We start from the raw sequence: 17732 nt of genomic DNA, 5'->3' as shown, positions 1-17732 counted from the left end.
GAGCTAAATAAACTTATCACTGTATCTAAACCAACAACGTTTATTAGATCCTGTACCCACTAAATTACTGAAAGAGTTGTTACCTGTAGCCGAAGAACCGCTTCTCAATATCATTAACTCGTCGTTATCTTTAGGTCACGTCCCAAAACCATTCAAGCTGGCGGTTATCAAGCCTCTTATTAAGAAACCAAAACTAGATCCTAGTGTACTGGCAAATTATAGGCCTATTTCAAATCTTCCATTTATGTCTAAAATTTTAGAAAAAGTTGTGTCTGCTCAATTGAGCACCTTCCTGCAAAAAAATGATCTGTATGAAGAATTTCAGTCAGGTTTCAGGCCCCACCATAGCACAGAAACTGCACTTGTTAAAATTACAAATGACCTGCTCCTTGCGTCAGATCAAGGCTGCATCTCATTTCTAGTCTTACTTGATCTTAGTGCTGCGTTCGACACCATAGATCATGACATACTCATAGATCGATTACAAAACTATACAGGTATTCAAGGGCAGGCTCTAAGATGGTTTAAATCTGTCCGATTGCTACCACTTTATTTATTTAAATGGGGAGTCATCTCATTTTTCACCAGTAAAATATGGAGTGCCACAAGGATCTGTCCTAGGTCCATTTCTATTTTCAATATACATGAAACTGCACTATATATCTCACTGAGACCAGGTGAAACATCTAAATTAAAATGACCAATAATTAACAGTACACAGAATCTCTTGGATTACAATTTGCAACTAGACGGATGAACTGTTACTTCCTCTACAGTAAAAAATCTGGGTGTTATATTAGAAAGCAACTTGTCTTTTGAAAATCATATTTCCCATGTTACAAAAACAGCATTCTTCCATCTTGGAAACATTGCCAAGCTACGAAACATGTTATCTGTTTCTGATGCAGAAAAGCTAGTTCATGCATTCATGACCTCTAGATTGGACTGTTGTAATGCACTTCTAGGTGGTTGTCCTGCTTCTTCAATAAACAAGCTACAGGTAGTCCAAAATGCAGCAGCTCGAGTCCTTACCAGGTCAAGAAATTTTTACAGTCTCTGCACTGGCTACCTATTTAAGTTCCGTATCAAACTATTATTACTTTCCTATAAGGCCCTTAATGGTTTAGCTCCTGCGTACCTAACTAGCCTTATACCACGCTACAACCCATCACGCTCCCTAGGGTCACAAAAAGCCAGACTTTTGGTAGTTCCACTAAAGGAGGTAGAGCTTTTTCGCATTTGGCTCCCAAACTCTGGAATAGCCTTCCTGATAATGTTTGGGGTTCAGACACACTCTCTGTTTAAATCTAGATTAAAAACACATCTCTTTCACCAAGCATTCAAATAATGCATCTCAATTTTGGATGGCAGTTATATCTGATCAAATGCACATTCTTACTCTTAACTTGGGTTAAACTAATAAACTTTGCTTGATTTGAACCGCAGCTACGCTAAATTATGTCTCTATCTGGTTTTCTGTTTTTGTGTAACTAGGTTTTACACAAGCTCCAGTCTGGATCCAGAAAACCTGTCAAGAGATGATGCCTCAGATGATGCTAACCCTGAAACAATTTACAAAACTAACAAATTTTGCAATAAATTGCTGTTAATAGTTTTAATTGTCTGTTTGACTACATCTTGTCAATGTGGCTCAGTGGTAGAGAATTGTGTAAGCAGTGCAAAAGGTTGTGGGTTCAATTCCCAGGGAACACATACCTGAATGCACTGTAAGTCACTTTGGATAAAAGCATATGCTAAATGCATAAATATAAATCTTAGATTTTTTTTTCATACATATCTGCCTTATGTACCACTGATAAGCTACTACAAAATATAGCCTACTTTAGAAACTTAATTTTCTGTAAAGTTGCTTTGCAACGATTTGTATCGTGAATAAAAATCCCTATACAAATAAACTTGACTTGACACATACGGTCAAGTGTGGGTGGTCATTCACTGAGTACTAATCAAAGGAACAGTGATGGAGGGATGAAGACAAGCAGAGAGGAAGAACAGATGGTGAAGATGAGGAGATCAGAGGTGTGTGTGTGTGTGTTTAGGGCACAGAAGATGCTCTGAGAAAGTAGATCATCTGCAGCATGTCAGTGTGTGTAAAAATGTACATCATAAAAGAACAAAGACAACGAACATGCAATAAAAGCAACACCTCTTGACGCAAGTTCAATATTAATTTGTCATTTTAATATATGGTAAAACCCATCATGTAACACACACACACGCTCGTGAGCAGCTGAGAGTGACGTTCATCTGATATTCAGCGTGTTAAACTGCAGCCTGCAGCCAAAACAGATGCAAATTAATAAAAAGATAAATGACACACACACACACACACACAACACCTGATAATAGTGCGAGTCAAAACACACACACATTCTGAGAGATGAGGGAAAAACTCAGAGCTTCAGGCATCAAACGTCAATCAAATATGTGACACGATGATGACTGTGTGTGTAACATGAACACCACACACACACACACACACACACACACACGCAGGTGATCTCTACATCAGCCTCTATATCTCAGACGAAAACTCAGTTATCAGGTGATGTGAGAAATGATTGTGGTGGAGTAAAAACACAAACTTTCACAGTCAAAAACACACAAAAACATCAAATGTTTTTGAAAACTGCCGTTTGAAAGCTTTTTTTCAAACACCTATTCATCAAGGATACATTAAAATGATCAAAATTGACAGTAAATACATTTATAATGCTACAAATAAATAATATTTGAAATTGCGGTTTCTTTTGTACTTTCTATTCACCTTTGAATCCTGAAAAATAAAATGCATCAGTTTGCACCAAAATATTCAGAAGAACTGTTTCAACATTGTAAATAATATTTCACAGCATCACTGCCTTCACTGTAATTTTGATCAAGAAAATGCAGCCATGGAGGGCAGAAGAAACTTCTTTATAATAAATAATAAGTAAATATATGCATACCTATACATCTTATTAATCGCAAATTTTGAAAGTAGTGTATATTGTGTTATAAAATGAACAAAAATATTTTGTTTTTATAGAAAAAAACCAATCAAATTGATAGTTTAATACTGTATTGTTGCTTTTGATTCAACTAGGATTTGCAATTCTTAATGGGAGTTTACGGGAATTTTGTTCTGTCATAAAGGATTTAAAATTCAAAATGATAAATTATAATGATTTTCCTATTTTCTGACTGGTTTAACATGTCCATGTAAACTAACATTGATCCAGTGTGGAAGCTAAAGCACATGTACACACTAGAAGTACATGAGCTGTGTGAACGAGCCTAATGCAGAAATTCCATTACTGTCCATGTGTCTTAGTAAAAACATCTCAACCAATCAAGAGGCTTTTAATACAGCCTCTACACACACATACTGTACACACACACACACACACACACACACACGATCAATACTGAACCACACACACACACAGCTGAAGTTCTTAATTGCAGTAAGACTGGATGATTCACTCGCTGCTGATATGAAGGATTATGGGATTAACTTTTCTCCAGATGATCAATAATTTGATTAGACAAAACAAAAAGGTTAAGACTTTAAAACACTTGAGCTTAAACACACACTCCTGTGTGTCCATGTGATAACCTCCATCACAGCTCCTCTATTGTTAAACTCTTTAATTCAAGGCAAATCATCCATTTAAGAGCCCACATTGTGCACTTTTATCTTTCATTTCATTCCTCATTTATAATGTCATTCAAGGTCTTTTGCTACTGCACCTTTAAGACATATATATATGCAAATGACTCTGATCTGATTGGCTAACCTCTAGACATCTACATATTTCATGCTGCTGTTTGAGTAGATCCTGATGTGCGTCTCTGGAGCTCAAAAGCAGTCTGAAGTCTCTGGGTATATTTGTAGCAATAGCCAACAATACATTGCATGGGTCAAAATTATCAAGTTTTTTTTTTAAGGCAAATATCATTAGGATATTAAGTAAAGATCATGTTCCATGAAGATATTTAGTAAATTTCCTACAGTAAATCTAACCAAACTTATTTTTTTTCATACGCTTTGATGCACTTAATTTGGACAACTTTAAAGGCGATTTTCTCAATATTATGAGATTTACAAATAGTTGCATCTCAGCCAAATATTGTCCGATTCTAACTAACCATACATCAATGGAAAGATGATTTATTCAGATGATGTATTTCGAAACACTGGTTTACGACTGGTTTTGTGCTCCAGGGTCACAGATGTAAATGTGGGCGGACACATGTTAATGATGATGTCATCATGGCGACAGGTTGTTTTTGTGTGGAGTTTAGAGTCTGATATCCGCTCGAGTATCATCTGGTTTCATCCGGAGAGCATCCTATCGCGTGATGGTTTGCCCGGGGCCAAGGCGAGAGGAGACAGGCTATCAAACACTTTTTAATTAAGTGCTGGAGAACAAGGGGCCAATGCTAAATTACTCTGTCAGGGTTTTAAATGGAGCTTGTGCTTTTGCCGAGCAGCGCCTCAGACTCTCAGCCAGCCGTTTTCATTATCCTGCGTAGAAAAGTGAAGGAACGGGAAACATAGAAACTGACAGAACACAAAGAGACAGGGAACAAAGAATGACTTCTTGTATTTGGAAGGCATATTCTTATTATATTTCTCACTGTTCTCTTAAATCCACACATAAAATGTCAAAATCATTAAAAAAAGTCCTTTAAAGGTAGCAGTGTGATATTTCTGCTTTACTAGCAACAGAAGGGCATCTCAAACACACCCTCCGTTTCTCATTGGCCAGTTTAACTGGTAGCCCCGCCCCCAAACTCATGACATGATTAACCAATGGGAATTTAGAGTCAGCTTTGTAATCATTTCACAGAACATGAGACAAACATGGAAAATTAAGAGCATAGCAACACATGATTATATATTACACCAAAGCATATTAACATCAGACTTCATATAATATCAGGAGTTTGTGATGATTGTTATTGATTATGTGTACAGTCATGATGTTTTATCTGGATTCAGGAGGGGATGTTCAACAGCAGATCGATGGAGTCTTATGTGACATATAGAGCAGACACACACACAGTCACACACACACATTACAGGTGTGTGTGTGTGTGTGTGTGTGTGTATACTGTACACTAACGCATCAATAATCCGATCAGATGACACTGTAATGTACATCATCTCATTGATCTCTCACTGTATGTCCTACATGCGTGTGAGAAACTACAATAACGTTATAACACACACTCATGCGTGACTGTTTCACGTGTGAATGCTTTTACGATCACCTCATGATATGACAAACATCATGATTCAAAACTGCAATGCATGATTAAATCATAATTGCATCAAGACTGAAACCACTTCAAACGAATTCTAGCGAGAGAACATGTTGCAATATTAGATAGTTTCTATATACAACAGAAAGTCCCAAAAAACACAGAACAGCTTTGTGTTCACCCCTCCTTCTGTGTTCAGGTCAGTTTGACCAACATTTCTTGACTTTTTGTGACTTTTTCCTGATGTAGTGTCAAGAATGTACAACAGTTCAGTGTGTCCTGGAAAGGCTGAGCACATTCTGACTAAGACTGACTCGTCAAAACACCAGCAAAACACTTCATAACAAGGTATTTAACATTAGTTAATGCATTGACTAACAGTGAGAAAGACACATGTTGAGTATCTAATAATCATAAAAATAAGTTCACTGTCAGTTTTCATTTGTTCAGGTCCATTAAATAATATTAATAGACATTAAAAAACCTGACCCTCTAACACAAGTGTTTTCTATTATTTTCTATTCTATCGACTTCTTTGCTTTTTATTTATTCAAAACTATAAACGAGCGTCTAACATCAAGCCAAACTTATGACAGTGAGTCGCTTTTCTATGCTGCACACGGAAAGGTAAAACTAAAACTAAACGAATAAATAAATATGGAAATAAATACACGTGGGAATAATTAAATGCATATAAAAATAAATAAATAAATGCATGAATAAATCAATTTTAAAATAAATTAAATAAATATATAAATTCATGAAATTATAAGTAAATAAAACTTAAAAAGAATAAAAATAAATGTAAAATAAATACAGAAACTAATACACAAAGGAAAAAAAAGTTATTTAAAATATATATTCATGATTACATTTTATTACAAATGTTTTTATTTATCTACAAAGTAATTTATTTATTTTTCAATTTTGCAAGTTTGGATCCTCCACAGAGATTAAGCACATTTTACCATCAATTATAAAACCAATATTTCCGGTCCTTGATTCTGCTTTATTCTGTGAAACCTTACTACAGTTTTATAAAAGCAATCAACCCTGTGAAGGGGGTTTAAGGCACTCCACTAAAGATTATTGCTTTATTAAAATACCGCATTGAAAATCATCCTGTCCAGATCATTTGTGACTGAAGCCAGCGCTGTGAAGTGTGTGAAGTGTGTGAAGTGTGTGTGCTCACCTGTCTGTCGGTGAGTGTGTAGATGAACTGCAGGTCTGGGCTGAAGAGTGTGTCCCGCAGCACCGGACTGCCCTCGCTCACCGGGACGCTCTCGTACAGCAGCGCCGGCCGCGACGGACTCACCGAATTAACCAGAATCTGACAAAACACAAGCCACAGCAAGACCATTAACATCTCATTAATATCCCACAACACCAGACCAGACGCTTGGATCATGTGAAAACACAGACATCATTACAGTAATGACATCAGAGCGTCAGGACAACCATCACTGTGAATCTAATCATCTGTGTCTGCGTCTCAGGAGAGAACCGAGCGATCGATGCCAACAACGACGAATACAAGAGGATCAGATACATCAGCCACGAACTGAATCAGACACACGCTCACATAATCCACTTAGAAACACACCTCGCTTCACACACTGACTGACACTCATCTGAAGTCTTCACAAAGGTCATCAAAACCACTGGCTCTCCATCAAATGTCAAAGTATTGTGATGCATTCAAACTGCAAACTCTGCTAACGAATCAATTAGCACTCGACTTTTACAAGCAGAGACAAGAGTGAACGAACATTTAGCAAAAAAACACATTCAAGTTAAAGGGATCATTAAGTAAATTCAGTTTGAAGATAATTAGCAGAATATGCATGAAAATGTTGTTTTCCACCACTGCTGTTCAAAACTGATTTTTTTTAAAATAATGTTTTATGTTTAGTTGAATAAAAGACAGTAAAGACATTTTCTATTGTTACAAATCGAAATATATATATTTTGTCTTGAATCCTGAAAAATAAAATGCATCATGTTTTGCAAAGAAATATTGTGCAGCACAACTGTGTTCAACACTGATAATAATCAGAAATATTTCTTGAGCAGTAAATCATCATATTATACTGATTTCTGAAGATCATGTGACACTGAAGACTGGAGGAATGATGCTGAAAATACAGCGGAGCATCACAGAAATAAATTACACTTTAACACAGATTCACACAGAAAACGGGTATTTTAAATTGTAATAATATTTCACAATTTTGGTGTTTTTCCTGTATCTTTAATTAAAAAAAATGCAGCCTTGGCGAGCAGAAGAGTCTTTGATTAAAAATGTTTTTAAAAATCTCACCGACCACAAACTTTGGAACAGTACACAGCTTTCACTATCTGTGATCTACAGAAGAAACACAGTCACACTCGACTGAATGATGACAGATGTTTCATTCAGATACAGATGAGCATATATGAGTGTATGAATGTAAAGAGACCCGGGGGAAGTATACATTACTAATGTAAATCTGTTGAACACATCCATCTCTTCTATTGCTCTCAGTAAACATGCAGCGTCTCTGACGGTGACGAGGTGATCGCTCTCCTGTGAACACACGCTTCTGCGCTTCAGCTAACAGGAGATGAGGATAGAGTATCTGTAGAGTCTGTTAATATAGCAACATTTCATCTCAAATCACTTACACACACACGGAGCATACATGAATGAGCAACACACACATCAAATCCACTTTAATTGCCATTACAGAGCCAATGCAGGGAAGATATTAAAACAAGCTGCAATGCACCGGTGATACTTTAGTGTTGTTGGGATATTATAGTAGTATTTATTCATATTTTGAATTAGTTTTTACATTTTCAATTTTCATTTTAATTTCAGCAAACGTTTTAAGGTCTTTTTTAAATATGCCTATATAGTTTTTATATATGTGTCTCTGGAGCACAAAGCAGTCTTGAGTCTCTGGGGTATATTTGTAGCACAAGCCAAAAATATTGTGTGGGTCAAAATGATTGATTTTTCTTTTATGACAAACGTAATTAGGATATTAAGTAAAGATCATGTTCCATGAAGATATTTAAAACATTTCCTACTGTAAGTATATCAAAACTTAATTTTTGATTAGTGACACGCATTGATAAGAACTTCATTTGGACAACTTTAAAGATGATTTTCTTAATATTTAGATGTTTTTGCACCCACAGATTTTCAAACAGTTGTATCTCAGTCAAATATTGTTCTCCTAACAAACCACACAACAATGGAAACATCATATATTCAGCTATTTTAGTAAAAGTTTATGGTTTGTTCTTTAAACATGTTCATTTACCTGTAGTTTAATTCGTTTAAAAAAATCCATCTTTATATGTTTCTTTAAATAAAATAAATAAATAAATAAATAATATATATATATATATATATATATATATATATATATATATATATATATATATATATATATATATATATATATATTTTTTTTAGCAAAAGTTTTAGCATTTTTGTTGTTTTAGAATTCTTTAAATACATCTATAGAGTTTTTATTATTTTCTCATTTAATTTTTTTATTATTTAGCAATGCGTGTTAAGTATTAAATGTTTACCACAAGTTAAACTAAGACATGCTACCTTGGCAAATACTTGAAATAAAATACATTTAAGGCTATTTAATTATTTAAAAAATAAAAAAAATTCAATAAATAATTAAATTTTATATTGTTTTAATTTTAGTTAACTATAAGAACTCTGCAACACAATAAAATGACAATAACCTTAAACAACACAATGATTAGACACAATAAATACAATATAACCCAAACATCTTCACACTAAATTTCACTTCCTAAACCCAAATTATGATTGATAATTCAAGACTTCTTTTAAAACAAAACATTAATGCTGTTAGAAAGTTTGCTGAAATGTCTAAACAATATTAGTTTTATTCATCTGGAAGCTCTAACCATGATGGAGATCAGATAATGATTTCAAACACACGTGACCCTGCTGTGAGACACGTTTCATGTGTTTACATGCATAGGAGAGAATCGGATGGTTTCCAGATGATGCTCTCTTCCACAGACGTGACGCTGATGTATCTGTGCTTACCAGGACTACAGGAAGTCAAATAAACACACGACAGGAAGAGAAACACGCCAGTATCTGCTCCAGACGTCAATTCATGAGAGCACCACAGATTATTATTCTTAACTAAAACCATAAATCACATTTTCACGTCTTGAAATAGAACATGAACAATGAACATTAACTGAAATATTTCAGTCTTATAATTCTGGTAGGTGCAAAAGAAAGCATTTCTCAGGTTAAAGTACTAAAACTAGATTTAAAAAAATATTAAACTTAAGAACCTTATAAAATTGAGGGGGGGGGGGGGGTAACGAATACAACTTAAATGAAAGCAGAAAATATTTTAGATTTTAGATTTCCCAAGTGCATGAGAAGAGGAGTTTGTGTGTCTCTTGTGTGTCCGTCTGAGGATGATTAAAGATGAGCACTCTTCCTCACATCACATCAGGCGCTGGTGAACTAATGTGAGTCTGATGCTGACGGATCTCACACTGTGATGCTGCTGCTGATGCTGGCTCAGGTTTCAGAGACTGCAGACATCATGCCATTCACTTTAAACATGCGCCGACTACATTTAGCACATGTTCAGCTGCACACAAACTCTCATGAAATATTAACAAGACTAAAACAGAAACAAAAACAGACGCAAAGCCAAACTGTCTGTGAATGACTCGTTTACACAATCTAGAGCTGCTGCGTGATACACACACACACACACACACAAAGTAAACAATGTAGAAATACTGTGGGAAATGCAGTAAACACACACACATACCCGGCACCCACCAGAGACACAAATAACACAAACACAGGAAAAGTGTGTGTGTGTGTGTGTGTGTGTGTGTGTGTGTGTGTGTAATCTGCAGTCACTAGAGGACTGGTCTTCCTCAGGGAGAAGTAGGCGATTACCAAAGCACCGATGCCTAAAATGAGTGTTTAAGGAAGCCAGACGTAATTAAACGATGAAATATTCCACTTCCTGTCCCTTGATATTACTGTGGCGTCCACCCACGCACACACACACACAACATCTGAAAGAATCAGAGTCACAAACTAAAAAAGTTAGAAATCTGTCCAGCCTGTTCCTCTTTAATTCAACACAAGCAGAAAAACCACCAGAGCAACGGAGAGAGAGAAAAACATCTTCACTGTTTAAATATTAAAGCCATTCATTGTTCATTTGAGTTCAATCAAATATATATATACCTAAAGGAAGACACACTCACTCACACACACACACACACTCTCTCATCCACACACTCGCAGATACACACACACACACACACACACACACACACACACAGCAGCGGTGTGTTGACAGCTGGGTGGTCGCCCGGCAACCAGGTGGGAAACAGATGCTGAAGCTGCGGTCTGGCCTGTTGCCACGGTAACAGCGGGGGCATCGACCCCTGGATGCTCTGATCTCACAGCGAGTGTTTAGAGCTTCATCAGAGCGACCGCGAGACAACGCCAGCGCCGCCAATTAAGAGTGAAGAGTGTATCGATCCGCATCCGTGTGTGTGTGTGTGTAATCAACAGAGCTCTATGGGGGTCTAAGGATGTTCTTGGGGGTCAAACAGGAAGTGAACAAAGTTTGAATGAAGGCAGAGAAGCTCTGTGTTTCACGACTGCACTTATAAGTCAGATCTGAGTCGAATCTCATCCCTGGTTAACAAACTTACTACTGTCATTCTGACTTTCTCAACATTTTCAAATCTTGCCAAGATAGCATCATAATTGAACAAAACATATAACATTAATTGAACAATAATATGTTAAATTAATATGGTACTAGATTAATACCATGGTATAATCTGGAGATAAACCGATTTTAATAACATGAAGAAAAAAATGACATTAAATTATCTTTTAATTAGACAAATTAAATGCTTTAGTAATGAATTAATCTGTAATTGATGAAAGAATCTTGAGCAATGCTCTTCAAATAAAGTGTGAACTGAATGTAAGCTCATTTAAACAGATTATTAAATAAAGGCAGGGAAACACCTATATGATAATGAAATTCAGTTCAGATAGTTTCATGATTGGTTTTATGGACTTCAATCTTCAATATGGATCTCAAATTACCATGGTATTACCATCTAATGCCATCACCACAGCACATGTGTGTATAAACAGCTCTTCCTTGAGGAACTGATGGAAACAACAGAAATTAATCATGGGAACTTCATGTTCTGTCAGAGAAAAGCACGGGCTCATATAAAACGTCTTTAAAGTCGGGGCAGAGATCTGATCAGAGGATTCAGAGGCCGGGACAGCCCATCACACACACACACACACACACACACACACACACACACACACACGGGGACAGGAGGGAGCAGCGGTGGCTCATAACACACAGGAAGATGTTAATTCACTTCCACAGGTGTTCAGCACATTTCCTCTTTCAGCATTCCTCAAATCCCTGCTCCACCATCACAAACAACACAAATACACCAAACCATTTACCGCCCAGGCTCCTCAAAAAAATAAATTAAAATTAAATGTAATAAAATTAAATATGTAATAAAATGTAATAAAACAAAACAAATAAATAAATAAAATAAGATTTTTTTTTTGCTCTGTACCAAACACAACATAAAGTGTCATTATTAACTAAATATTTAAAATATAAATATTATATATATAGGGAGAACCGTTTGAGAACAGGAAAAACACCTCAGCACAAAAGCACATAATATATACACACATTTAAAAGTGGCAAAATACTACACTAATATTAACAAAATTATCAAATCATAGTTACAGGACCATTTGGTTTCTTCATAGGCAGCATTTTAAAGTATGAGGGGTGTGAACACCTCTCGTGTGCTTCACATGTGTGTCATTTATGGGCCTCTATTTCAGTTAGGATGCTGTCTATGTAGGGAACATACACTGCTCTCTCATATCTCCCTCTGCTTTAGAGATGCTACTAACTGTGAGTGATCAAGTAGTGTGTGTGTGTGTGTGTGTGTGTGTGTGTGTGTGTGTGTGTGTGTGTCTAATCCAACAGGTTGCTATGGTAACCCCTCCTGAAGCATTAAGCGCTGATCGCTGCAGAACACGTCCAGTGAACAGATCAATCAAAATGATTAGCTGGAGTACAGCAGAAGATCACAGCTAATACACAGCGCAATTACACAGCAGAAACGACCCTGACGGACACACACACACACACACAGACACAGACACAGACACAGACACACAGGCTTTTGAATCAGACAGTATTCAGAGAGCACTGCATTGCTGACAGACAGATACAGTAAATATGGTACAGTAAAGACACCGAGTGTTATTTTGTGTCCTCTAGGGATTCACAGCACTTTCCTAATAAGACATCCGTCTCCTGGCAACAGTTTCTATTAGCTAATTAACAGCCTAAATGAGGACATGCTTATTTTTGGCATCAGCACACATGCAAAAGATTAAAGGGATGCTTCACCCAAAAATGAAATCCTGTCATCACTCAGCAGCATGTTGATCTAAACCGGTTTGAGAACACACTCTTCTGCGTTTAATGAAAGGAAACGCTGACCAGCAGCTGTGATGCTCCAAATCAAAATGATAAGAGTATCACAACAGCAGCGCAGAAGTCTGGCTTCCTGTGAACATGATTCAGTCGCGTCTGGTTTCTCACACAAAAATACAGTGCACATAACTTATGACGCTTCACTGGAGATTGAGATCATTTCTGAAGCAAAAGACATGAGAAAAATTATTCATTCCACACACTTATAAACCATCGGTTTTCAACAAGAGAGAAACTTTAAGGACAAGGCCAAAAATTTAAATATTATATAATAATACAAATATCATAAATGATAATACTAAAAAAAATATTGTAATTTTATTTATTTTTTTCCTTATAGATTTTTTTTTTTTTTTGCTTAATTTTTATTTAGTTATTAGAATCACAATAAAATAATCATATTATTATTATCAATAATAAAATAATATTTTAAAATCATATTGATATACAAATCACAAACATTTTGGCCAAATTGTGCAAACAAACACACCAAAGCACACAAAAAAGCGCAATTTTATCAATGGTGTTTGTCAACTGATGAAACAAGCATCTAAAAACACTAGCTGTTTTCATTCAGCCTCATTTGCATATTAATTCCTCTACGTGTGGCTGTGTCACTCAAAAGAGCGCGACTTGATTTTATCCATCAGGAATCGACTGGATGGTGAAAAGTGTCTCTGCACATTATTCTTCATTATAAATAAAGCCAACATGTAAAACAGGGTCAGTTTTGATTCCATATTGACATTCAGCAGCATGAGGTCATGTGACTGGTATTTGACATGATTATCATCACATTGATTGTTCTGTAGAGAGCTTCATGTTCACAGAGCTGGAGACTCTGATAATCACACACACACACACACACACACACACACACACACGTGTTCACCGCCGCTCAGGGGTTTGACCTTGCCTGATGGAGGGCCACAAACTATTACAAGCCTTTTCTGCTAAGAGCAGAGCAATTGAAAATCCATTCACCCCCCCCCCATCCACCCCACACACACACAGACACACACACACACACACACACACACACACACACACACAACCTCCATCTGCAGTTACTGGCCCACTAAACAGCACAATACGCACACTATCATGAGAGCCACTGACACACATGCAGACACACAGACACTCACACACACACACACACACACACAATCATTGTGTGGACAAGAGCATGCGAATTTCCTCAAAATGTCTTGTTTTTCCTCAGTAAAAAATAACCGCATTTGGAACGGCATGAGTGACAGTAAATGGTTTTGATGGGACTAAACCAGTGTTATCTTACTAGTCTGCTTTACACTTACTTTTTTTTCTATAGCTTTAATGTTCATTTCAGTTTTAGTTTTTGTAATTTTAGTATTTTTTCTATTTTCTTTAGTAATTTTGTTTAATTATATTTATACATTTATATATTATTTTAGATTTAAACGTTATATTGAATTATAGATAGATAGATGGATAGATGAAAAAAAGATGAGCAAAAATAATAGTAAAAATCATAATAATAATAATTGGGGTTATTGTTTTATAGTCATATTGTTTGTATGTTTTATAGCCCTACAAGTAAACCGCACACCTGGTGCTTAAAAAAAAAAAAAAAACCTTTCTATTGGAAAACTCAATAACTCAAAATATTAAACAGAATCAAATCGCATTTGTGGTTTAGTATATACACAATTGCTTTTCTAATTACTAAACCATTTTAAACTTATTTTGAGCTTTCTCATTTTTATTTGTTTAATTACTTTTTTTATAAATTATATTTTAAAATATTATTTTAATTCCATTTAACATTGATTTTTTTTTTTTTTTTTTAGTTAAGATTTGGTTACCAATTATAACACTGGACTGTAATCAGACGGGAGGTTTTCTCTGAGCTGGTCAGGTACAGTTTTAATCACATCCAAATCAAAAACATTATGCTTTTCCACACACAACTGCTGTAAAAACTACACGGCAAATTACTCAGAAACCCAATCCCACCCGTATAACGATGACCGTGACCCCTCAACACTGAACTGGTTTACACCTTTATCTAAAACCGTAACTAAAGTTCCTATCTCTCAAGATTTCAAACATGCAAACATTTATTTTAGACTAGACGATTACAAAACTTATTTTAGTCATAGCGCACATCCCCATTTTTTTTTTATCTTTCACTCATCAAACAGAGGTGAGATGTACAATCAGGCCCAAACGACACACACACACACACACACACACACACACACACAGAGTAAATCCTCTTTTCTCCCTGACTGAACTGGTTCTCGGGTGGCCTCGACTGTGCACTCGTCAGATGGCTCTTTTGGCCCAGATGTACGGCTCTGTTGGGCTGCCAGCACTCTCTAATCAAACTATGGATTTAACATTCAGTCGGTGGCAGAGAACGGCTCCTCCTGAACACTCAGAGCACATCTATCCAGAATCACGCCAGAGAAATGAGCCCTCACGCCGAGCGCTTCTACAGTCCTTCACGTGATGTACTGTGCTCTCAAACACAGAGAGACACTTGTGTCAATGGACTTCATGAGAGCACTTCATCTGAACGAGCAGCTCGCCATCCTCCATGCTTTACAGAACGCATCAAATATCACTTCATCAGCTGCGTTTGAGCTCATATTAATACACATCCAGAAAATCGTACTCTGTTACTAACATAACCTCGGTTCCCTGAAATACGGTAACGACTACTGCGCCGAAGACGCTTATGGGAAAAACTAATTTTTTCTCCTGAACTGAAGCCTTATTCAATCACGCAGTGAAACTGCACAGCCATTGGATCGTGCAGAGTTATTAAAACAAACCAATGGCTCAGCAGTGGTGCTGCACGAACCTATGGCAGCGAAGCCCGCCAAAGCCCGACAAAATGGCCAGGGAATCTGGCTATATATTGGCCGCTTTGCCACAGGAATTCAGGTTACTTTGACTGAAGCGACGACTGAGTCGTGCAGCCTTTTAGCATGGCAAGGAAAGCAGTACTCGTTCCCGTATTTAAGGGAACCGAGGTTACGTTAGTAACAGAGTACGTTCCCTTTCAATACTTCACTCGTACTGCATCGAAGACGCTTATGGGAACCCAGTTCAATCACGCCATGCTAAGAAGGGGGGACGACCAACGCAATCATACTTGATCTGTGAAAACAAGATATGACAATAGCAACTAGGAGCAGAATAAGCTCAATGAGGTTACGTCTGGCCTAACCTGATCATCCCGTGTTTGTATCGCCTCATACGAGCAGAGTTTGAGTCTTGGGCAAAGAATGGCCAAGAGAATGCAAATGAGGAACAAAAAGGTGACCTTCACACAGAAAGTACCCTAGCATGAAGTGCCGGGACATCTAGATTATAAAATCTAGCAAATGTGGACGGCGAGTTCCAACCAGCCGCTGCACAAATTTCTGCGATAGTCACACCACTAGACCATGCCCAGGTCGAAGACACTGCTCCTGTCGAATGTGCTCTTACTCCAATTGGGCTTTGCAGGCCCAGAGAAGAGTAGGCCAGCTGGATTGCATCAAAAATCCACTTTGAAAGCCTTTGCTTTGAGACTGGTAACCCTCTGGCGCGGTTTCCAAAGCATATGAAGAGCTGCTCTGATCGCCTTATTGGCGCAGAACACTATGTAGACTTTTAGAGCCCTCACTGGGCAAAGCAGATTCAGCTCTCGATCATCCTCTGTGTTTTGTAATGCAGAGAGAGTGACCACTTGTGCTCTGAAAGGTGTGGAGAGCACCTTTAGTACACAGCCATGCCTTGGTTTCAGGACGACCTTCGAGTCGTTAGGCCTGAATTCTAGGCAATTAGGGCTTATCGAGAGTGCTTGCAAATCGCCCACATGCTTAACAGACGCTAGTGCCAACAGCAGAGCGGTCTTTAGCGACAGGGCCTTAAGGCCTATGGACTGTAGCGGTTCAAAGGGGGCCCCCTTTAGGGCTCTCAGTACCGTGGGCAGGTCCCATGAAGGGACAGTGGGAGGGCAAGGCGGATGAAGCCTTCTGGCACCTCTCATAAATTGGACAACTAAGTTGTTTCTGCCCACCGACTGGCCTGCTATAAGGGCGTGTGACGCTACGTAGGCATGGAGGGGGATCGTCCCTTCTCCAAGAGTTCTTGCAAAAATGACAGTATCACTGATACATCACAGGAGGTCGGGTTTTCACCATGGTCTGAGCACCATGTGGAGAAGCACATGCTCAGGGAGTCCCGTGGGTTCCCGTCGAGTGACCAAAGGTGCAGAGACCACATATCTGGGTGCGGATGCCAAATCGTTCCATCCGCCTGAGAAAGGAGTAAGACCCAGCAACTTCTGGAATGTTTTTAGGGGTCGAGAAGCACCTATTTTGAAAGAGGCCGCTAGTCGCTGTAGAGTGTGGCGCTCCTTCACCACTGTTGCCCTCATCATAACGGAGTCTAACACTGTTCCCAGAAACGATATCCGTTGGCTGGGGGACAGCGAACTCTTGGCAAAATTCACCCTGAGCCCCAGGCATTCCAGATTGCTGAGGAGCAAAGTTCTGTAAACCAATGCTTCTCCCTCTGACTAAGCTAGAACTAGCCAGTCGTCGAGGTAATTGAGAATGCGGATTCCCTTCTGCCTGAGAGGGGAGAGAGCCACATCCATGCACTTTGTAAACGTGCGAGGCACCAGAGACAGCCTAAAGGGGAGGACCTTGTATTGGTAAGCCACACCCTCAAAGGCAAATTTTCAAGAACGGCCTGTGATGGGGGGCTATCTGGATGTGAAAGTAAGCGTCTTTCAGATCCAGCGAAAAGAACCAATCCCCTGAGCGTATTTGTGAGAGGATTTGTTTCAACGTGATCATTCTGAAGCGCCGTCTCATGAGGCCA

The 17732-nt window shown here is 37.9% G+C and overlaps 1 protein-coding gene across 1 annotated transcript in view; it reads right to left on the bottom strand.

Annotated features, from left to right (window-relative positions):
- Positions 1-17732, bottom strand: part of LOC113089396 (plexin-A1-like) — a 111054-nt gene that overhangs the window by 52878 nt on the left and 40444 nt on the right. Inside the window, exon 4 of the mRNA XM_026256005.1 lies at positions 6464-6601. Within this exon, the coding sequence (XP_026111790.1) occupies positions 6464-6601 (138 nt within the window). The remainder of the gene's footprint in view (positions 1-6463; positions 6602-17732) is intronic.

The sequence above is a fragment of the Carassius auratus genome, chromosome 6 (assembly GCF_003368295.1).
Source record: "Carassius auratus strain Wakin chromosome 6, ASM336829v1, whole genome shotgun sequence".
NCBI lineage: Eukaryota > Metazoa > Chordata > Actinopteri > Cypriniformes > Cyprinidae > Carassius > Carassius auratus.
The sequence above is the reverse complement of the archived record's forward strand: the minus strand, read 5'-3'. Positions and strand labels throughout refer to the sequence as shown.